Source organism: Amaranthus tricolor, chromosome 7, assembly GCF_026212465.1.
Source record: "Amaranthus tricolor cultivar Red isolate AtriRed21 chromosome 7, ASM2621246v1, whole genome shotgun sequence".
In the NCBI taxonomy this organism is placed as follows: domain Eukaryota; kingdom Viridiplantae; phylum Streptophyta; class Magnoliopsida; order Caryophyllales; family Amaranthaceae; genus Amaranthus; species Amaranthus tricolor.
Genome location: NC_080053.1, coordinates 6,226,506 through 6,250,174, shown reverse-complemented (window position 1 = coordinate 6,250,174; position 23,669 = coordinate 6,226,506). Strand labels below are relative to the sequence as shown.

At 33.0% G+C, this 23,669-nt stretch overlaps 2 protein-coding genes across 2 annotated transcripts; one reads left to right on the top strand and one right to left on the bottom strand.

Annotated features, from left to right (window-relative positions):
• Positions 1-326: 326 nt before the first annotated feature.
• LOC130817527 (cytochrome b-c1 complex subunit 7-2, mitochondrial-like) lies at positions 327-6,439 on the bottom strand. The gene is made up of 4 exons (XM_057683282.1): positions 6,164-6,439; positions 5,911-6,068; positions 1,140-1,187; positions 327-617 (listed from the first exon to the last, which is right to left on the bottom strand). Exons 1-4 carry the CDS (start codon positions 6,273-6,275, stop codon positions 549-551), a joined length of 387 nt encoding a protein of 128 aa, XP_057539265.1. The 5' UTR covers positions 6,276-6,439; the 3' UTR covers positions 327-548.
• A 4,228-nt stretch (positions 6,440-10,667) lies between these two features.
• LOC130817643 (uncharacterized) lies at positions 10,668-11,731 on the top strand. The gene has a single exon (XM_057683471.1). It carries the CDS (start codon positions 10,815-10,817, stop codon positions 11,490-11,492), a length of 678 nt encoding a protein of 225 aa, XP_057539454.1. The 5' UTR covers positions 10,668-10,814; the 3' UTR covers positions 11,493-11,731.
• Positions 11,732-23,669: the final 11,938 nt, after the last annotated feature.

Below are 23,669 nucleotides of genomic sequence, written 5' to 3'. Positions count from 1 at the left end.
AATCCCTCCCTCTCCCAATCCAACACTAGTAAAATGGTCTAACATATACTTGGAGTTGTCTAACGTATAAATTTGTTTGTTTTTTGATTGATTATACGAAAATTAGGTTTTTTTAATGCCTGTAATTCGCCAAAAAAGTTTTTTAAAAAAATTAAAAAAAAAAGACATTAAGTTGTAATTCGCAAAAGTACTAAACTCTAAAATAGTAATTTATAAAATATTCCAAATTTTAAGATAAATTAACTATAAAAATAGCTCTTTATATCCAATTAAGACTGAAATTTGATTACATCCATTTCATTTGTAATTGCGCTTGATACAAAGAATTAGCGAAGTTCAAGAAACATCATTCAAGTAATTATTTAGCAAATTCAACATCATTTAATCCAAAACAATGCCTTAGCAACAGTAAATTCTCGGTAAAAACAAGAAATGAGCACAAAGGAGAGAAATAAGTAAAAGCCTCTCGCTGCTACGCTAATTACCCTCCGTAAGGGTTGGCAAATTACCCTCAAAAATTCTATATGAAACACAGTTCACAGTGGAGCTTAAGGAATTGATCGTTGGTACAAAGGTAATGCGCCCAAAGCTTCACGTTCTTCTCTCTCACGCTTCACCTGCCAGTACCAACATCAGTTTTCAAACCATTACATAGATAATCGAAAATAGATGCAATTCCATCCCGACATTTCTGTCCTGCAAGGGATAAAATATGGTCCAAATGCGAGACCTTGTCTAAAATACTAATCAGTAATTAAAATCTCTATCACAACGACAGAGAACATCATTGCAATTTGGCTTGCTTGACACCAGAACACCTATTCTAGCTACACCACCTTAGGCTTAGCCAAATCATCAATCAAACAAATCAGTAAGGTATTCCATTTTCAGTATTCTAAATTTTCTTTACCATTATAATTGTGAGCTAAAGTCAATTGAGATACCCAGTTAACCAGGATATTGTTCAAACAATACTGATATCAATATTGATATCAACTAGAAAGCTTAATCTACAGACATCACCTCACTAGGTGCGAGACATAATTGTTGTATCATGACTCACGATTCATGACTGAATAAAGGGAAGCAAAAACAGAACTTAATGGCCACCACGTAAAAGTGTCAAAAGGAATACTTACAAGTGCCAACATGTCTTGAACATAGCTCCTGAAGGGTGTTTGCATAGCCTGCACAGAAGCGCACATGTAATATAAGCTCATATGAAGGTGCTAATAAATTGCAAAACCTCGAGAAAGACAATACTAACACAGATGAAAAGTGCATGATAAAGAGAAATTAAGCAGCTACCAACAAAACAACCTAAAGTCAGGATCACTAGATGAATAGGTGTTTCCATGAGCATGAATACCCTAGTATAATTAGGGAATATCTAGTCGTAAATACTTGGTTTAAATATAAGAACACATTAACATAGTAAACATTGCACCTTTTATCTCGAACCCAACTTTTGGCCCTGGCTCAATGTGCAAAACTTTGTATCCCAAAACACAGGGACATATGCCCATACCAAAATATGAAACATGAGTCCTGAATTGTTGAATGAAATATGGAACATGAGTCCTGCATTGTTGAATGAAACACGACCAGATCGCTTTCCAGTTTTTACCACTGACCCCAAATTCTACTTTCGCTGTTCATTTTAGGGCTCAAGATTGAAACCGTTAGATCTGACATTGGGGCATAATAGACACCGATGGAGCACAAGACGATTGGGATTTTGGCTACGGGAGTAAGGCAAGTCCACTGGCATTGACTAGCATAGTAATAATTCAAATTGCAGTCATTCCGAAAAAGAAGAGGCCTTCTTGAATGTGGGTTATTTGGATATGCAGCTTTTTAAGGGGCACAAAGATAGCCTTCTCACATTCTCACATGACTTTTGAATTTCTGGCTTTTTATATTTTTTACAGCTTGTGGACCTCTGACCTTCAATCACAGTGCCTTTTGAATCTTATTTTCAATTTTTTTGTGGGCTTTTTGAGATTTAGTTTACACCCTTCTAAATATAATTTTCTTCCTTTTTCTTATTGATAAAAGCTACCTGCTATATTTTATTTCAAATTCTACTATACTGTTTTTAGAATTTCTTGCAAATCAATATTTTAAACTTTATATCAGCGTAAAATGTCACACAAGTTGATCAAACAAAAGATACAATGGTGTATCACAAGCGGCAACAAGTTAAATCAATAATGAGTTGGCACCATCACAAGGAAGAGATAACAGAGTTCCGCTATGAGGAAATAGGGAAATATTCTAGAATGAGCAGCTTTTGTAACCAATCTAAATAGCAGCAAGTTTGTTAAGGCTCGTTTAGCTATAAATATTCTGATGTAATAATTGGTTAAGGCATCAGAAAGTAATACAACAAAATCTTCCCTCAATCCTTCTCTTATTTTTCTTATTCTGCAGTCATTCTCTTCTTCTTTTCTCTCAAAATTTTGCTCTTACTTCTATTCTTTTGCTGTGCTAGTATTGTTTCACCACAACATGGTATCAGAACTACAGTAAATCTGCCTAATATGGAAACCCTACAAACCAACAACGTATTGAGCATCTTGAATAGGAGCTAGGTGAGGTCTCAGTGTTTCACTACCCGGATACAATCTGAAATGGCCCAATTAGAGGAGAAAATGGCAATGAATCATTCTGTGATGGACCAAATATACAGACCTAGATAAATCAGTAGCTATGATGGTGAAATGCAACTCAAAATGCATAAGTCCCTGAACCAGCTATTAGCTGGGAATCCAAGAGTGCAACCTTAACCAAGCACTCTAGGTAATCCTCCTCCTCTGTTTACACCCACGAGGGAGGGGCACCTCATCATTGAATCAGGGTGTCAATGGGTGGTCGAATAACACACATTATGATGGGCAGAAATATTTTGAAACGAGAGTTGAAGAGCAGGGATATGGGGTTTTCAATCATATCACCGGGAACAGTGGTTGGAAAATCAAGAAACTAGAACTTCCGACTTATTCTAGTGGAAATCCTGATGGATGGATCCTTTAAGTCCAACGTTTCTTTTCCTCTTATAATTTGATCAAAGAGGAAAAGATGGCAGTTTCTGCCTACTTTGGTGAGTATGGATGGAGATGCCCTATTTTGGTTCCAATGGGCCAAATCTTATTATGGGAGACAAAGGAGCATAATAGATTTGAGCCAATAACTCAAAATCTTTGTTGAAACCGTACCCTAAAACAAACAACCCAAACAACACCCATCAACCTTTTGTAACCTTCTATGTTATAAAAAAAAAACCTTTCCTCACCAAAACCCAACCCAGAAAACCAAAGCTGACAATTTCCCTTGAATGAACGAGAAATACGTGAGAAGAGATCAAGGGGGTTGTGTTTTAAATGTGATGAGAAATGGTCCTTCAATCATGTTTGCAAAAATCAAGAGATACGGGTGATTCTGACAAGGAAAATGATGACGTGGAGAAGGAAAGCCTGGTGGACGATGAACAGCAATTGCCTGAAATCGAAGATCCTATGGCAGATATGTCGTTACAATCCCTAATTGGTTTCACAAAACCTAAAACTATGCAGCTTGAAGGAGCCATTGCAGAGAAAGGGGTGATGATTCTAATTGATTCCGGCGCCACGAATAACTTTATTACTACTCTCATAGCTCAACAAATAAGGCTCGAAATTTGAACAATAAATTATTTGGGGTCACCTTAGAAACTGGGTCCGAAGTTTTTGGGGATGGGATATTATTGACTGTACAACGGATCGAGATTGATGACAATTTCTTTGCCCTAGTAGGAAGTTTGGATGTAATGTTGGGGATTCAATGGCTAGAGAGATTGGGAAATGTAGTAGTGAACTGGAAATCCCAAACCATGATTTATATATGGAAGTCACTTTAGTGGTGGACCCGCTTCTTAGATGCTCTAAAATATCATTGAAAGGGTAGGTGAAAACTTTACAGTCTAAAGGACATGGAGTTTTGATTGAGTGTAATGGGTTGAGTGACCCAGTGGATAAACCAAACATACCCATTCCAAAATTTCTATCAGACATCTTGCATACTTACCCACAAGTTCTGCAACCCATTCTCCATATGCCTCCCATACGACCCCAAGACCACTCCATTGTAGTCAAGGAGGGTAGTAACCCATTCTCCATATGCCTCCAATACGATGCCAAGTTCCGCATCTCTTTCTTTATGGTTTGTGGGCACCTTTCATTTTGATTAGAAATTCAATGTTTTGCTCTTTGATTCAATTGCTTCTTTTTAGTTCTTTTATTAGGTATGTAAAAAACATATCTCTACGTGTTATGTATTTTCACTATTTTGCATGATCATTTAGTATTCTGATGCCCAAATTTGAAATTTAATCATTGCTATTTCTATGTAATTTTTTTCTTACCGATATTCAATTCATTATGCCATATTACTATTGAAATTTAATCAATAAATTAAATCAAAGAATTATAAACTTAATCAATTCAAAAATTTAAGTATTTAAAATAACACATCATTCAAATAGCTTATTTTATTTTACCAAACAATAATACTTTAGGTGGCAAGTTAGACGGCTACTGCTACTAAGGGTGTTCATAACTGTGTACTCGGTTAGTTGGGTAGTCATTTGAGCGCCCGTGTCCCAGCACTAGTTATTCGGGTACCTAGATGATTTGGGTCGAGACACCGAGTACCCTATCAGTTTTCAATTTAGAATTTCAAAATGCTTTTATTTTCCTATGGAAATAAAAGAAAAATAATTGACATTTGTTTTAAGAAAAATATTTTGTAGCAAACCAAAAACCTAATAGTCTTATGTCTAAACAAAAAAACTTCTCAGATCCAAAAAAGAAAGCTTAACAAAAAAAGCTTATCAGATCTAGTCTTTACTATTGAAGACCTTCGATCTCTTCCACAGTGATCATTTGCATATAGAGAGATGTCAAGAAATCCATTTCAATGAAAAATAAGGTGTTTGTGTTAGGTATGAAAATTGGTTCTAGATTTTATAAGTTCTAGTTTGGAACAACAATAACTGTCTTAACTAGAAATTAAGGAGTACTCATACTCATACCCATACTCATACTCTTACAATTAGTTGCAGACTTGGACTGATTTCATTAGCAGCAGATGAACTTGAAGCTTGGTGCTGGATTTCTTGCTGATTATGAGATTAATGAATTGACCCATTTAAATTATTATTGTTGTAATCTCCTTCATAATTGGATATTGGTACTCTTCCATTTTTTGGAAATATTATGAACTTTATCTTGCTTCACGTTGAATTATTGGGATTTGATTTTCTATACTTGTGGTCGTTGTTGAAGCCAAATTATCTAGGCTCATGGTTTGGTACATGGCGAAATGAGGATTGAGGGAAGGAAGTGGAAAATGAGTCAAATGACTAATGAGGAGTTAAGGTTTTTACTAAATAATACAGACAGTACAGCCTTACCAGTCAATAGGTACCCGGAGAAAGGTATTGGGTCGTCGGTTCAGGTCAAACAGATCAGGTATTTTTTAACATCCCTAACTGCTATCCACGGCTACCCTAATGTTGTTTGACTTACAATTAGCTGACATCTCTAATTTCAACGGTAAGCATATAGAATGCTAAGAAAGAATTTTACCAATAATTACAGTACAAGCTGTCCGCAGCTTGTTTTCTCCCATCAACTTCAACTCCAAACTAAAAATTCACAGATTCAAAAAAACAAAAACAAAAACAAAAAAAAAAAAAAAAAGAAGCAGATAAATATATACCAATAAAAATCATCTAAAAACACATAATTATACCCTGAATAATATAATAAAATAAACCCTAAATAGAAAGCACTCCCAGCAAAAAAAAAAAAAAAAAAAAAAAAAAAAAAAAAAAAGGCAAATTCTCAAACAATTGAAAGAGAAAGGCACCTGGAGATCATCAGGAAGATACTCATGCTTCATAGAAAGATCAATAGCGCGCTTAAGACGCTGATTACGAGCATCGACAATCTCACGAGGAAGCCGATTTAGGGCTTCCTTGATATCAAGATCTTCCATTGGATCATATAAATCGTCGAATCTAAGACCTAAAGTTGAAATTGATCATTTATCATCGAATCAAAAAATCATACAATTTGAATCAAACAAAAATGTTGAACTAAAAAAGAGAAGAGAGAGAAACCGTATTTGCGAAGACGTTTGTCCATGGAGGTCTTGTGCATAGCAGCTAAGAAATTCTTCTTTGGATCTAGAAGAGTCTTTAACAAGGAAGAAGATGAAGTTGCAATCGCCATTTTACGGTTTCGTCACCTCTTTTCCTGTTCTCTTTATCGTTGCGACGCTTCTTGTTCTGCTTGGCAAGTCGCAATACACCAGTTTGGCAATCTCCAGAATTAGTCAATTTTGCGCCTACAATCTTCTATGCCCTACACGAGCTGAAAAAATTTTAAAAAAAAAAAAACTTATTTTTAAAAATAAATTTCAAAATAAGTTTTGGGGACACTTTGATAACCAAAACAAGTCTTTCGATGTCAAAACTAAAGGTCAGATATTTGTATGTTATGAATGTTCGCTTTTACTAACATCGAACAAATAAATTGTTCAAAAAAAGTTAAAATGAATAAAAAAAGGATAATGAATTATTTGAAGGGACAAAAAAATAAAACATGGTTGTTCATTATCAACGGCGAACAAACATGTGATTTTTTTGACCTTTCAAACGCTATGATTTTTGTATCTATTTTTTTCCCAATTAAGTCGTGATTAATTTTTATTCTCTTGTTTGTTCTTGGTAACAGCGAAGAAACTAGACGTTAGATTTTGACACAAAAATGCTTATGTTGGAAATTAAGAATTTCCTAAAACTTATTTTGAGAATTTTTTACAAAAAAAGTTTATTTCATTCAATCTTTCCACAAGCTGTATAAAAATTTGTAATTTGCATATAAGATATGGACTCAATATGAGACAATCTCATTTAAAATTTGTGAAAATAAATAAAAGAACTATAAATGAATAAAAATAACTAAGTAAATGAATAAAAGAACACTATCTAAAAAGGCAAAGGCAAAAACAAGAACATCAATTGGTAAGCGCAAGAGTATCAGTAGTCTAAGATATGGATAAGGCGTCTTCAACTACCTTTATCCCTAATCAGGTCCTCAGAGAGGTGTAGGTTATGCAAGTTATTTTTTATTTGTTGTTCCCATATTCTCCTAAGTCTTCCTCGACTTCTCTTACTCTCCACTATGATGCTTTCGATCCTTTTTAGAGGGCGTCAAAAGTCTTTCTCTACACGTGCCTAAACCATCTCAATCTATTTTCACGCATTTTTGCAGAAATAGGGGCAACCCCTAGTTTCTCTCTAAAGTCCTGGTTCCTAATTCAATCCATCCTTCTGTTACCACACATCCACCTCAACATACTTATTTCTGTAACTTCTATCTTATATTCAAAAGTCTTCTTTATAGGTCAACATTCTGTCCCATATAGCAAAGTAAGTCTAATTGCAACTCGGTAGAATTTACTTTTTAACCTACATGGAAACTTCCTATCACATTGTAAAACCGGTAGTTGCTCGCTACTTGAGCCAATCTACTTGTATTTAATAAGTCAAATCTCCTACAATCTCCCCATTACTTTGAATAATCGATCTCAAAAACTCAAACTTGGTCGTACTTGCAACAACTTCATCACCAATAGTCACCTTTGGCACCTCTATCGGTAATGTCCCACTAAAAGTCGCATCGCAAATATTCAGTCTTTGTACGACTTATGCACAACCCTATACGTTCTAAACCGGCCCTCAACTCTTCCAATTTATTATTAACTTCCTCTTTAGTTTTTGCTACCAACACGATATCATCAGCAAATAACATGTACCACGGTACAATCTCCTAGATCAATTTAGTGTTGATCCTTGATGTAGGCCTACTTCAAATGGGAAATACTTTGTTATTCCCACCGGTGTTTGAATATCAGTCGATACTCTGACATACATATCTCATATAGCCTCAAAGTAGCTTTGTGAAATACCTCTAGCCTTAAGGCTATTCCAGATGATGCCTCATGGTATGCTATCATACGCTTTCTCTAAGTCAATGAGCACCATATGCAAATTCTTTTTCGGTTTCTATATTTTTCCATCAGTCTTCCTAAGACATGGATAGCCTCAGTGGTTGACCATCCTGTCATGAAGCCAAATTTGTTCTCTCTGATCACCATCTCTTTTCTGATTCTCCTCTCTATCACTCTTTCCCCACAATTTCATTGTGCGGCTTAAAAGTTTGATTCTTTAATAATTCTCGCATACTTGCGCATCACCTTTATTCATTTACAGTGGGATTAGTGTTCTTTGTCTCCATTCTTCTAGCATCTTAAGTTTTCTCAAGATAACATTAAAGAGGTTAGTAAGCCAACAAATGCCTTCTACTCCTAACCCCTTTACATCTTAATCGATAGGTTATCAAGTCCAATTGCCTTTGTTCTCTTGATCCTTTTGAGAGCTTCTCCCACTACCTCTGTGGTAGTCATGGGGTCTTTGAACATCGAAAGTATATCTATCCTCCTCCTTTGGCCCCCTAGTCTCATAGTAGTTGAGATAAATACAAACGCCATCTCATTTTGATTTTCTTTTATCTCAAGAACACTCGTCTGTTCTCATCTTTGATTTATTTCACTAAATCTAAGTCTTGTTGTTGCATGGACCTAGCTTTTGTCAACTTAAAAATACCCTTCTGCACTTCTTTGGTATTAATTTCTGATAAAAGTCCTCGCACCGTTTTTTTACCTTTGCTACCGCTTTTTTTGCCGTCCGCTTTGCTTCTGTATAGTTCTCTCTTGAGTACCCTATCCTCCTCCTCCGTGCTTGCCATAAATTTTTTAAATCTCTTGTTTTTGTCCTTTTATCTTCTTCTAACCTCCTCGTTCGACCACCATGACTCTTTATACACCTATGGCTTTCCCGACGACACCCCTAAGGCCACTCTTGTCATTTCTCAAATGGTTTTAGTCATAGTCACCCACATTTGATTTGCATCATCACACTAACTTGGGTAGCCCCATGAATTTATCTTTCTTTTCAAGGTTGTGACCACAACCCCTTTGAGTTTACCCCACATGATCTTTCCCCTGAACTCTGTCTTCTTCTCGACAATTTTCTTCCTCATCCAAAACACCAAGACTAATAACCTATATTCGGTGGGCATCTTTGTACCCAATACCACCTTACAATCAAAGCACAATGTCATGTCTCCCTTTGCGTACTACCACTCTTATATGTAATCAAATGTTCATATTTCTTTCTAAAGTTTGAGTTTGCTATAGCCAATTCTTTGGCTAATGCAAACATAAGCTAATTCTCTCCACTCTTATTCCTTACACTAAAACCAAAACCTTCATGAACCAAACTATAGCTGTATGCCTTTCTACCTATATGTCCATTGATGTCTGCTCCTAGGAAAACTTTTTCATCTTTCGATATCGTCCTCATAAGGGCTAACCGTTAGAGGGTGGCGATTTACCATATAGGGGTGGGGGTTACTGTAATATCAAAACAACCAGCAAATATCAATCCTTTAGATGCCTAATTGTGATGGTCACGAAATTAAACTTCCAAAACACCAAAAAGGAACATCAAAACCCTAATTAATTAATTAATTCACTGAAGACCCCTAAATTGTAGAAATCATGCACTAAAACTTCCAATTTGATAACGAAACCCTAAGAATTAAGCATACATCACTAAATTTTATCAACATACAATCTCACAACAATATTCAACAAAAGAGGCTAATTATAATGAAAACATAAGATAAAAAATATCAAAAAGAATATCACATAAAGAGGTTAATTCCACAAATAAATTTGCAAGAAACATAAATTGAAGGAAATTTTCCAATTCGAAAATGAAGAAACGGACTACTATTCTTTATAATGTTTTCAATCACAACTTTAATCTAAAAACACAAAAATTCATAATACTTTTCAAAAAAAAGAACAATGACAAAAAAGATGAAGAAAAACCTAATTTCACATAAATCAATGGAAGAAAAGAGAATACTTTACATTATTTGAAAGGCCGCATGATGTTTGTCTTGAAAACTGTTTGAATGTTTTGAGAATGAATTATTTTAATCAAAGATTCAATTGATGGTTAAAGTTCAAAAAAATCAACTTTTTAAATATTAACTTTCTAGAATTCTAGAACTTTTAAAAATTTATACGGAGTCTTAATAGACTCGTCTGAATATATATACTTTTTAAATATCAATTTTTTAGTATTTTTAAAAACTTAAAATTAAAATTATTTGAGCATTAAATTTACATTGAAATTTATATTGAAAATTGAAAATATTTTATTATCTTAACTTATAAACTTGGTGCATAAGGGAGTGTTTTATAAATATTCTAATATTATGATATAATATGGTTTGATCAATATTAGTGATTATTTAGAGTGGAATTATTTTAACAAGGTTTTTCTAAGTTTGAGTTTGATTAATGGTTGAAAATTCTATCATTCTTTTAATAATAAAAATATAATGATTCTATAATTCATTCACAAGCCGGGAGGACTGGCCGTTATCGAAGCTCAATGACGCAAAAAAATATGACCGTTAGAAATTTATATCCGTTAAAAATCTCTCATCATTCAAATATCAGGTGTAACCCTGCTTTGAATCTCCTCCGACTTTCCAATTTTCGTCTTTCTCAAACTCTTATTTTATCTCTCACCTCAATCTCTTGCAATAGTTTCCGTTTTTTACCTTCTCAATCTCTAATTTGTTGAGAATCCAAAGATCACTTCAAATCCCAATCAAAACAAAAAACAAATGGCAGAATCCAAGGAATCCCACATAGTAGAAATCCCTGTAAATCAAGATGATCTACAACTCAAATCTGCAATCATAATCCAACAACATCCAATGATGGAAATCTCTAAATGCCCAGGTCATCTTCTCCTTTTAAAACTATGGCAAAGAGAAGAACATCTTTTCGCCCGTCGAATTTCCCTCAATGAATCAAAACTTGATCAACTTCGCCGCGAAATCTTTCAACTCTGTTGTTCTTTCTTTATCTTTCACGCCTTCGTTTCCACACTCCTCTTCGCCTCGGCTTCTACCACCATGGAAGCTCAAATGGGTGTTTTTCGGTGTAAGAAATGGTGGATCCCATCTATCGTTGTGGGGTCCACTTCGACTGCCATTGTTGTACTTGTTCAGGTGAAGCTATGGAGGTATTGGAAGGTAACAGAGAGGTTAAGAAGAGAAAAAAGCGATAACAGAACACTTGGGAGATCAATTCAAGAACTGAGAATGAAAGGGGCTGATTTCGATTTGTCAAAGGAACTGAATATTGAGAATTATAGCAAGAAGATTAAGAAAAGTTCAAGTGTTGAGATTAAATGGAAACCTAAAATATGGTGTTCTAATAACTTAGTTACTTTTTGCCTTGTTCTATTTGCCGGTCTTGCAATTCCTGCTCCTAAATTATTCCTCTGCTTCATTTAATAGAATACATGACAATTTAAGCAGTAATCAGCAGCATTTTTTTTTTGAATTTTATTTTAAATTATTACATGCTATTTTTTTTTTAATTTCTTGATGAAATCTATATATTTTTTATTTGTACAAAGAAGGCAAATTCTTTAGTCTATTTTGAGGATATGAAGTGGGAAAATTTAGGGGTGCAAATTATAAAGTAATGGCACCACTCCTTGTGGAATATAATTACTTAAGAAAATCATCATTTCTTGATTCATGAGATTTATAGTAATTAAAGGGTAACATAACACTTGCTTGATTTTGATTTCTTGTGATAGATTTTGCCATTGTTTTTGTTTCAGCGATTGGATTGATTTATTATTGCATGTCTTATAACATTGTCTTCATGCCTTCATGCGATTTAAGTTTAAGAATCATGTTACCTGCGGCTTTGTCCACACATTAGCAAAATAGTTGTGGTAGGAGTATAATGACTTGTATATTGACAATATATAATATTTAATATATTATTATATAATATAATAATTATATAAAACTAAGTTAAATTCTGAATTGTTAAATATGCAAGGAGAATATGGAGAGTTGGAAGATGTGAGAAGTCAATAAGAGTTGTGATTGAGATTAAAACATTGGGGCCTAGACTTGTATCTTGAGTTCTTGACAATGTATAATAAATAATACTACTATATATTATAATTTATAATAAGAAAATATTGTTCAGATTAATACAACCTATTTATAAATTCTTTGTTAATAAGCCAATCTTTTAAAAATTAAAAATTAATTCGACCTTTGCATTGTGTTTGTTGTGAATGAACCTTAATTTTCACAAACTAAGTATAACGGGTTAAACTCTTTATTTTCCTCTTTAATTCTCTCTTTTCCTATTCTGATTTCAAAATCAGAAACCCATAAACCCTTCCTTCATCTCCCTCTTCAATGCTCTCTCTTACTCTTCAATGGAGTCTTCAACAATTTTCATGAAAAACCCGTAAATCTTTCCTCTTTCAATTCTAAATCAATAATCCTCTTCCCCAATCAATTTCATTCGATAATTGCAAAAAAACTGACCAGATTTTTGCATTATATGTTGTTGGGCCTTTATGGGCATTTAATCTTACAACTGGTTAATGGAATTGATTTTTTTATTTTAATTTCCAACGAGGTTTGTAAATTGTAACCCTTGTAGTGGGCTGAAATTTTATGGACACTCATATGTGAGGAAAAGTGTTAAAGTGATCGCTTGATACTAACATGTAAGTTATCCCATATTAGAGAAAGAAAAGAGTATATATTACTTTTATAAACTCGAAGAGTAACTCTTACTACTATCAATTGATTTTAGTAGTGAACCCCTTTTGAACTTATAAGTGGATTACTTCTTCTTTTCCTTTTTAGCTTATCCAAGCCCATTTTTCAAATTTTATCATTTTTATTGAGCTGGACTTATATTGTTAATGTCAATATACATTCGAGAAAACACGAGGCTGAATACACTTGAAGACAAGAAAATACCATTTCAAAATTATATGTTAGTGGGAGGAAGGGCTATACTATGCATAATATCCTTAAGTCATCGATGTAGGACAAATCATCCCAACAGCTTTCTCACATGTTAACCCCTATCAAGTTCGCATGTGCGAGTAATCAATTAGGGTGGGAATGCTATTATTTTCGGACCTACCATTAAGTTTTTAATTGAATTTTCTGCTCAAATAGCACGTGAAATTGAACTGCACTTATTGTGAATGCCGACATATAATCGAAAAAATAGCAAGTGCATTCACTTCATAAGTCAAGAAGATATCATTTGAAAACCATATAGCTAGAGGTGTTCACTCGGGTGATCTGGTCGGTTGTATTTCGTATCGGTTATATTTCGGATGCGTGTTACGACGGGTCATACTCGGGTCGGGTCGGTTAGTCACGGTGCGGTTGAAGATCGGTTATTCGAGCTATCGGTTAAGTATCAATTCTGTGTTGGTTGAAGTTCGTATCAAGTTTCAATCGGTCTCGGATTGTCATCGGTTAATAATTGATTCGGTTTTACCAGGTACAGATCGGGTTTCGGTATTTTCAAGTAGAATTCGGCTACAAATTACGAATTACTAATTACTATCGATCGAGTCAGTATCAGATTAAGTTGTTAATCATTCTTTTATTGATGATAAGGTTCCCTTTACTTAAAATCAAAATAGTTAAAATACAAATCAATTAGTGATCATTACTACATTGTTACGTTTATTTGTTTGACTGAAAAATTAAAATTATAAAGTTCTATCAATTTTCATCTATTTCGATCAAAAGCAGTTAAATAAACATTGATAATTGATTATTAACTCTAAATATATGAAACCATGGATTTATAAAATTTATTTTATTAAAATATTTATCACTGAATAACTAATAAGATGATTGAATATGAGTCGATCATATTTCTATGTAAAAATTTGGTTCAAGTTTACAATAGTTCGATCTAAACTTCGTTCGGGTTAATTCTATTTTAGCCTGATTGAGTTCGGTTTCGAGCATGATTCAGTTCGAATATGACTCGGGTTGGTCATTATTAGGTTTGGGTAATCTCGGTCAACGGTTATGTGTCGGTTACAAAAATCGGTTACAGCTCGGGTTCAGTTTTCCCATTTTTGGTTGACAACCGGTTCGGGTATAACTTCGGGTTAGGTAATGTCGGTTCGATAAACCTAAAAAAAGAACACATTTTCGGGTCGATTTACTTTTAGTTTCGGTTAGAGTTTTCGGGTCAGATCAATTTTGAACAGCTCTACATATAGCTAAGGGAGGAACTCTAATAAAGTATAAAATACGCATACTATCTTTATTTCATCGACGAGAAAAAAACCATCTCAATAAATTTGTGGATGATTGTTACCACATTATAGAAAAAGAAAAATTAAGGCACCGATTAAAAAAAATATATAGGAAAATCCGTGGGATGAAAATTTTGTATGTTACCTCAATATGAGACATCTTTTATTGAGATGAGGCCATACTAAATAATACAAGCGTTCTCAAAAATAAATAGAAAAGAAAAGTAGTATAAAAAATTAACATAATATATACGTGTATGGCCATCATAGGTACAACAAGAGATTATATCTGAATGTGGGCCCATTTATGTTCATAAATTATGTGGATCTATTCAAAGTCGGCCCATCTCAGAATCAATAATCGATGTCATGATCAATTTGGCTTGCTTACCAAATGGGCGAGTCGGCCCAATGTCTGGGTGCTATGTGCAAAGTTAGCATGTGGCTTCTTCTTCTATTAAATGTCATCTATTTTGACATTACTCCTAACATCATCCATTTTCCCTACCACCTTGGGAAATTACTAAAATTTAATTCTAACTATCAAAATACAAAATCACAATTTGTTGTGTATGTAATCAAACCATAATCCATAGGACTTAGGTTCCTTTCCTTTGTTTTTATTTGTTTTACATAGTTTTGATAAATAATTCAGATTTTGGATTTGTTCCTATTTGTATGTAAAAAAAATTTCTGTCATTATTATATGATTGTAAATTGAATCATTGATATTGATGATATTATTCCAATATTAAGTCATATTTTCTCCGTTTCAAAAAACTTGTTATATTTGACTTATATCTTGCAGCCTAATGCATTATTCAATTTTTAATATCTCTAATTATGTATAGTAAAAAGTTTAAAAGAATTTGACATTAATAATATTTGCATTGAGACGAATCAAATAAGATTCTACTTGACTACAAGGGAGGTTTTAAGCATGTTCAACATGTTTAACCGCACAGGCTCCGAAATATTGGGAGCCTCAATATTGAATTATGTAGTACATGTTAAGTGTTTAATAATACAAAGTTTTTAGAAAATATCAAATTTTTAAAATTACATTGGTCCTTCAAAGAATTTTTCAAAATTTACTCTGCTCTTGCTTGACTATATTTTAACTTTTAGATATATTAAAAACTAACACAAATTAAAGATTATGAATAAATAGTGCATTAATTCTGATGCTGCAAGTAATAGAATGTAGGAAGTATTAAGGTCGTTTATTGAAAATTATGGGTTGTCCTCGTGGTTTTTTTTATCCCCCTTACGATAGCGAATTTGATCCTCACCATCTATCGAAGGATCAATTTCTCCTATTTTCGTATGTACGTGATTATTCTTACTCCAAATTGGATTTTGTATTATATACTCTATGTTTAGGATTTTGTATTATATACTCTATGTTTTGTACTCCTTTCGTTCCTTAAAGAGTTATCACTTTTCATTTTCAGGTGTTTTATATGTTTTCCATCTACTTTATATTAATATTTTTTATTTGTTATCGTCTCTTATATTTTTTTCAATAACTTTCTTTTAATATTTTTTTAATATTTATTGTACTCACTTTTCTCCATCATATTTATTATTCAATAAAATAATATATATTCTATCTATGTAATTCTATTTTTCTTAATACCCGTTAATATTCTATGTGAAAATTTCATTAAGGAACCGAGAGCGTAAATTAGATTTTAGCCAAGGGGTAATAGCCTCCTACAAATTGAATAATGAATCAATAATTTTAGTCAAGTTATGATTAAGGGCTGAGTTCGTTTTTTTTTTTTTTTTATCATTTTTTTTATATAGTTTTCATTTGTATGTTTAAAATACAAACCAACAAAGTGCAAATCTGAGAAAGCGACAAAGGGTAAACCATAAAATACGGCCTGAAATGGGAGCAATCACATGTTCACCGTAGCAAAAGATGAGGTTCTACTTCAAACTTGGCCTACATCTTTGATTTATACATTACCTACTCTTATCAGACGATCTCCAAAAAAAAATTATATTAATTTTGCAAGGCTATCTCTTGAGATACTATCCTTAATTGGATCGAACCATAAAAGAAAATATAGAGTGAGTTATTCGATGGACTTTAAGGATATTGCAAGTATTTAAGATATTATAAGTACTACACACTTACTCGATTGATATTAAGGATATTATAAATAGACATTTAAAATATTATAAGTAGGTATTAAGATTACAATAATTAGGCATTAAAAATGATGTAAATAGGTATTAAGGATATTGTAAGTAAGCATTTACAGATTCTGTAAGTAGGCATTAAGGATATTGTAAGTAGATATTAAGGATATGATAAGTAGGCATTAAGAATAATGTAAGTAGGTATTAAAAATGATGTAAGTATGTATTAAGAATACAATAAGTAAACATTAAACTTAAATGGACTAAGCCTAAGAGACGTATATCTCAAAAAGACGATCTTTTAGGAGACGGACTGTTAAAATATATAATATATATTAATTGAGCTATTTAACGCTTAATGAGCGGTGTTTGATAATTAATGGTCCACTTAATAATCAAAGCCCACCTAAAAGTTCAATTTTCTTGATCGTTTTCTATTAAGGACTCAATTCTCAGTATCGATCTTGCCGAATTCTGTCGGTTTATTTCCCGTGGCCCGCATGCCATGTTCCTATTTTTACCCCTTGTCGTTGAGATTATACGTATCAAAAATTCATTTAGATTTTTTCATGATGTGATTTAGGAATCATTCATGTTGTAAGTTAGAAAATTAATTAGGTCATGATTATCACCAAAAAATAACCTTATTCTACATTCTTAAGGTTAAGCATTGTTTAAAATAGAAATGAAGCATGTCATTTCGATAGATTGCCCTTTGTTGTACTCCATATCTTCACTATTAATTTTTCCATAACAAATTATTAGCGAGAATTGAAAATTTTTTTAATTTTTTAGATAGTGGATAAATTATTTATTGAATATTTCCTTTGTTTCCTAGTTTTTTTTTCCCATTTAGAATATTTTATTTTGGAGAGAGAAATTTAATTAAGATTTTTAAGACATATATAGATGATAAAATATATCTATGTGAGATCTCATTAGATTCGATTTAATATATACTTTCTATTATATATTTTTTGTTATAATTTTTATAATAAAAACTTAAAGATAATAAGGCTTAAAATTTACTTTGAAAACCGTAAAAAAAATAAATGAGAAGAACAAAAAAGAACGAAGGGAGTAATAGAGTTGATAAAGAAAAAGTCGGGACCATAAGAATAAAAAATAATAATTAAATAAGGTCGATGGAAAATATTGGGGATCACATACATTAATAAAATATTAAAATTAAGATGAATAAAGTTAATTATATTCAAATTATGATATAAATAGAGAGATTTTGTAGGAGAACAATTAGTGAAACGACTCAAAATGGCAAATGAGAACGCTATTTAAAAACAAAGGGAGAAATATATTTTTTTAACTTTAAACTCCATGCAACCTATGATCATTCGTCTCTATTATTTTACTACTAATTTTCAATAAAAAAAAAATTATGTAGAAAGTAAATGAGCATAAGCCGAAAAAGAAAATTGAGTACGAATGTACTTGCATTATTTACATTTATAATTATAATTCTCATTTGTACCGAATATGTGTACTCATTGATAGTATTCTATGTTAGTTTGGGTTGGAGCATTATCAAACTTGATACGAGGTACTTTTGTATACATGAGTTAAACTTGTTACTTGTGCTAACATAAATTACAAAAAAATAAAAAAAATAATAAAAAAAATAATAAAAAAAAATAAAAAAATAAAAAATTCTAGTGGATACGCTGGGCAAAATAAAAATGTAAGAAAGAGTATCTAAAAATTAATAATTGATGGATTAAAATTCAATAATAATAAAGAGTAGTAGGTTATAAAGAATCCCGTCATATAAGTGTTGTCGTGTTGATCGATCAAACAAATTAAAGTCTAATTAATTATCCTCTCAACTATTATAAATTAATTAGAATTTAATTTAGATTTTCAAAGTTAATCTTAATTTCATAGTGTCTACGTATTTATTAAGTTATCAAAGGTTTTAACCTAAGGTTCATTAAACAGAAATTTAATTAAAAGACACAGTTCCATAAATAACATCATGCATAACTAATTCATGTGCAATAGGGTTCCAACTCTCTAAAAGAATGTACGCACTAGATATAGTAATTGACAATAAATAAGAAAATAAAATTCTAATTATGTAACAAGATATAATCATGAAAACCAATTGCAAAAAAATCAGGAAATAAAACCAGAAAAACAATAAAGAACAATAACAAATATAAAAATAAAAACCAATTTTGAAATAATTGGAAAGTACATGAGCAAGGTAATGAAATCTTGAAATAAATTTTGGAGGAAAATTCAATATCTTTAACAATGGCTAAATTTAAAACTAGATGGAAAATAAGATGACAAAGAAGATATTACAAATAATAATAAAGAAAGTAGAGACGGCTTTTTCTACGGACTCGATTTTATGTTTTTGTCTTTTGTGCTTTCCTTTAAACCCCTTTAAGACTTTGTATCTCAATACAACTTGTTCTACTACTATGTGTAATCTTTGGTAATATAACACAGGATTTAATATACACTACATATCGAACAACACTCCCCCATTTAGAGTATATAAAAAAATTCTTTCTCTTTTACAAAACAAAATTTATTAATTTCATTTCATGCATCAACGTTAAAGTCCCTACAGATTGAATTAACGCCTAGTACAACACATTTTGCGAGTGATCAAGCCAGAATTGATATCCCTATAGATTTGAATTAAATGACCCATCTAACCACTCAAAGATGAAATACACACAAAATCAATAACACAAAGTTATTAACGTGACACATTCTCATACGTTTATCATAGTCGGTATAACAATCTTGACTACTTGAAGCGGCCACACTTCAAACTTATATAGTTAGGTTCTTATTACGTATAAAATTTATCGTCGTGAAGTGGATATAACACTAAAAGCTTTTCCATTCTTGACCTTGAGAACTTTTAATGGACGACTACCTCGTTCATCACGGTCCAAAGTAACAGTGGATCATTAAAACTTGTTGCTTACAAAAATCAAAAGGAATTTTACCACATTGAATTCAAGACACGATGTTACTCGCGTAAATTATGCCTTTCCTATTGACTTTCATTGACATAATCCGATTTTAATTGACGCTTGTTCAATTGAATCCCTACTCATGACTTTAGAATCATCCACATTGAACTTAGTGTTCACATTATCAAGAGTTATGACACCATTAGTGATAAGTCCTTGTAGTAGGCTGTGCCTAAGGCAATATGACGAGACTTACCATTATACACTTGATTATAAGCTCTACCCAAAGTCGTTGTGCAATCCGCATGAATTGCGACCAATGAAATTGACTTATGTAAAAAAGTTATCTAAAACATAAGAATCCTCAACCACTCCACTTCATTCTAAGCTTTGGAATTGACATTTTAGGACTTGAGTAGGCAAAGCAGGACTTCGCACTGACAATTTATTGATTGGTGTTGTCTTTTTAAGGTTCGAAGTAGGTTATTAAACTTAAATATTGGAGTAAACATGTTAAGATTTGAAATAGACAATTTAAGGTTTGAGATTGGTAATTTAAGGTTTGAAATTGACATATTAAGGTTTAGAGAGGCTATAAACTTACATATTAGATTATGCATTTTAAGCATCAAAATTGACATTTTAAGGTTTAGAATCGGCAAATTAAGGCTTAAAGTCAAAATTTAAAGCTTTAGGAGTAGAATGTTAAACTTCTTTAAAAAAAAGAAGGTTAAGGTTGGAAATGAGTATTTTTATCCTTGAAATAATATTTTAATACTTGAAATAGGCATTAAAAACATTAAAATTGGTTTTAACATTTTTTTATTCTTACATAAAGTGTTCATTTTATCAAACACTTGGAGTAATGGTTGACCACCATTCTTAACCATTATTATCATTATCATTATCATTATGTCATCACTTTATTCTCAAAACACAAAAATTACATATAATACTTGAAAAAATTAGCTTACTTAAAGTGCTTGAAAAAAATTTATAGGAAAATTTAGATGGTAAAATAGTGAATGGATTTATTTGGAGAGGAAGATGAGTGAATATGTAGAATGGATATTGTTATTCATTGCCAAAAAATTGATTACATCAATGGGTATTTATAGTGTTGAGTTTAGTTACAAGTTTACTAAAATATCTTAGATATTTTTATTTTTTAATTACTTTTCTAGGATCTTCCGTTATATTATCTTAGATATTTTTATTTTTTTAATTCTTTAGTTTAGATATTTTTATATTTAATTAAAATCCTAGATTTTTCTAGATTATTTTAACACTCCCCCTAATCTCAAAAATCTTGAACTCTAAGTTGTCTTCTGAACTCGATAAATTTATCAGTTGATATGGGTTTTGTGAAAATGTCTGCTAGCTGCTCCCCCGTCTTGCATAATTGTAGTTCGATCTCTTTCTTGTCTACTAACTCACGAATGTAGTGATGTCGTATCTCGATGTGTTTTGATCTGCTATGAAACACTGGATTCTTCGTCATTGCTATTGTTGATATGTTGTCGCAGAACATTGTAGTTGGTGTCTCTTGCTTATGTTGTAGATTGATTAATATCCCTCTGAGCCAGAATGCTTTACGTGCTGCACTTATTGCTGCAATGTACTCTGCTTCTGCTGATGATAAAGCTACTATCGCCTGTTTTTTTGATGACCATGAGACCACCTTGTTTCCAAGCTGAAATACGTACCCGCTTGTACTTTTTCTATCATCCACGCTTCCAGCCCAGTCGCTATTGGTGTATCTTGTGAGCTTGAAATCTTTTTCAGTTTCGTACATGATCCCATAGCTTTTTGTTCCCTTAATGTATCTGAGAATCCTCTTTGCTGCTGTTAGATGATCCTTACTCAGTTCACTCATGAACCTGGATACGATGCTGATAGCGTTGACTATATCTGGTCTTGTATGTGTGAGATAGATAAGAGAGCCGACCAAGCTTCGATACATTGCTCTGTCGACTTTTGGTTTGCCATCGTACTTTGATAACTTCTCATTGATTGCCATTGGTGTAGCCAGCGGTTTACATTCACCCATGTTGAATTTCTTGAGAAGGTCTTTTGCATATTTCTCTTGTGATAGAAATATTCTTCCTGGGCTTTGTTTGATTTGTATGCCAAGGAAGTATTTCATTGTACCAAGGTCTATCATCTCGTACTCCTTCATCATAGCCTATTTAAATTCTTTGATCATCGTTGGGTGTGTGCCTGTATAGATTAGATCATCCACGTACAGGCATAAAATGAGAAAGTTGTTACCTTGTGTCTTGATGTATAGTGAAGGTTCACTCGGACTCTTGATAAAACCATGCTGGAGAAGATAATTGTCGATGTTGCTGTTCCACGCTCGGGGTGCTTGTTTGAGTCCGTACAGAGTTTTTCGAAGGCGGTATACTTTGTCTTCTTGGCCTTTGATGACGTATCCCTGCGGTTGCTCGACGTACACTTCTTCTTCGAGTTCTCCATTTAGAAATGCTGATTTGACATCGAGCTGAAAGACTGGTAGCTGATGCTGTGCTGCTAATGCTAGGACTGTTCTGATTGTCTCCATGCGGACAACTGGTGCATATGTTTCGTTGAAGTCGATTCCTGGTTGTTGCGCATATCCCTTTGCTACGAGCCTTGCTTTGTACTTGTTGATGGAGCCATCATCATTATGTTTCACCTTGTAGACCCACTTAAGTCCGATGACTTCCTTGTCTTGTGGTTTGTCTACAAGTTTCCATGTGTGATTCTTCTCGATCATTTTGATTTCTTCGTTCATAGCCTTAATCCATGTTTCTTCTTGTGCTGCTTCTTGAAATGTTTGTGGCTCACTAGAGAAGAGAGCCATCATTGCTTGGTCACAATGGTAATCTTGTAACCATGATGGCGGTTGCCGATCTCGTGTTGATCTTCGGGCTTCTTGATGTTGAGGAGTTGAACGTGATGTTTGGCTTCTTGAGCTTGGGGATGATCTTGTACTTTCAGGTGTACTTGGACTCGGAGATGATGGGTTTGTTGGTTGGTCTGCTCCGTCTTCTTCACTTGGATCTCTTAGGAGAGTATCTCCTTCGCGAGCTTCAGTTTCTTTTTCTTTCCACGTCCATTCGGCTGCTTCGTCGAAAATTACGTCTCTAGAGATGATTAATTATTTAGATTCAGGCTTGTAAAGGTGATATCCTTTTGTTTCGAACTGTATCCAGTGAATATGCATTTTTCTCCCTTCTCATCAAGCTTTTCCCGATTCTCCTTCGGGATGTGGGCATAAGCTACGCATCTGAACACTTTGATGTGTTCTACTCTTGGCTTTCTCTTGTGCCAGGCTTCATATGGCGTTAAATCCTTAACTGCTTTTTTGGGAGATCTATTGAGGATATATACTGCCGTATGAACAGCTTCGGCCCAGTATCTTTTGGGTAGATGTTTACCCTGCATCATGCTGCGGGCCATCTCTGCTATAGTGCGGTTTTTCCTTTCTGCGACACCATTTTGTTGAGGTGTACGCCTTGCTGTAAGTTCTCTTTTAATTCCATGCTTCTTACAGAAGTTGTTGAATTTGTTGCTTGTAAATTCTTCGCTACGATCCGTTCTAAGAATCTTAAGAGAATGCCCACTTTGATTTTCTGTGAGGGCTTTGAATTCCATGAAGTAGGAAAAAGCTTCTGATTTTTTCTCCAGGAAATACCCACATCATGCGCGAGTAGTCATCTACGAACAAAAGAAAATATCTTTTTCCGCCAAGAGACGGATTCTTGGTAGGACCCCAGATATCTGCATGAACAAGCTCTAGAGGAGCCTTGGCTCTCCAAGATGTTGTAGGAAATGGCAATCTGTGCATCTTGCCATATATATAGCCTTCACAAATTTTTCTTTCATTTTTTATTGATGGTAGTCCAATTACCATTTCTTTTTGTTTTAATAGTTTTAGACTGTTAAAATTTAGATGCCCGAATCTCAAATGCCATAAGGTGGATTCATCATTTATTGAGCTTAAAGCCAATTTTTCTTCAATTGGCAATTTTAATGGGAATATTTTGTTATGAGCCATTTCAACAGTTGTTATTATCTGACCCTTATTTTTATCATAGATTTGACATTTGTTATTCTCAAATTTAACCATATATCATTTTTTAATTAATTGGCCTACGCTTAATAAATTATGTGCAAGTCCGAGAACATAAAAAACTTCATGAATCAATTTTGATGAGCAATTTTTTGTTTTAACGGCAATTGTTCCTTTTCCGGCGACATCTTCTTTT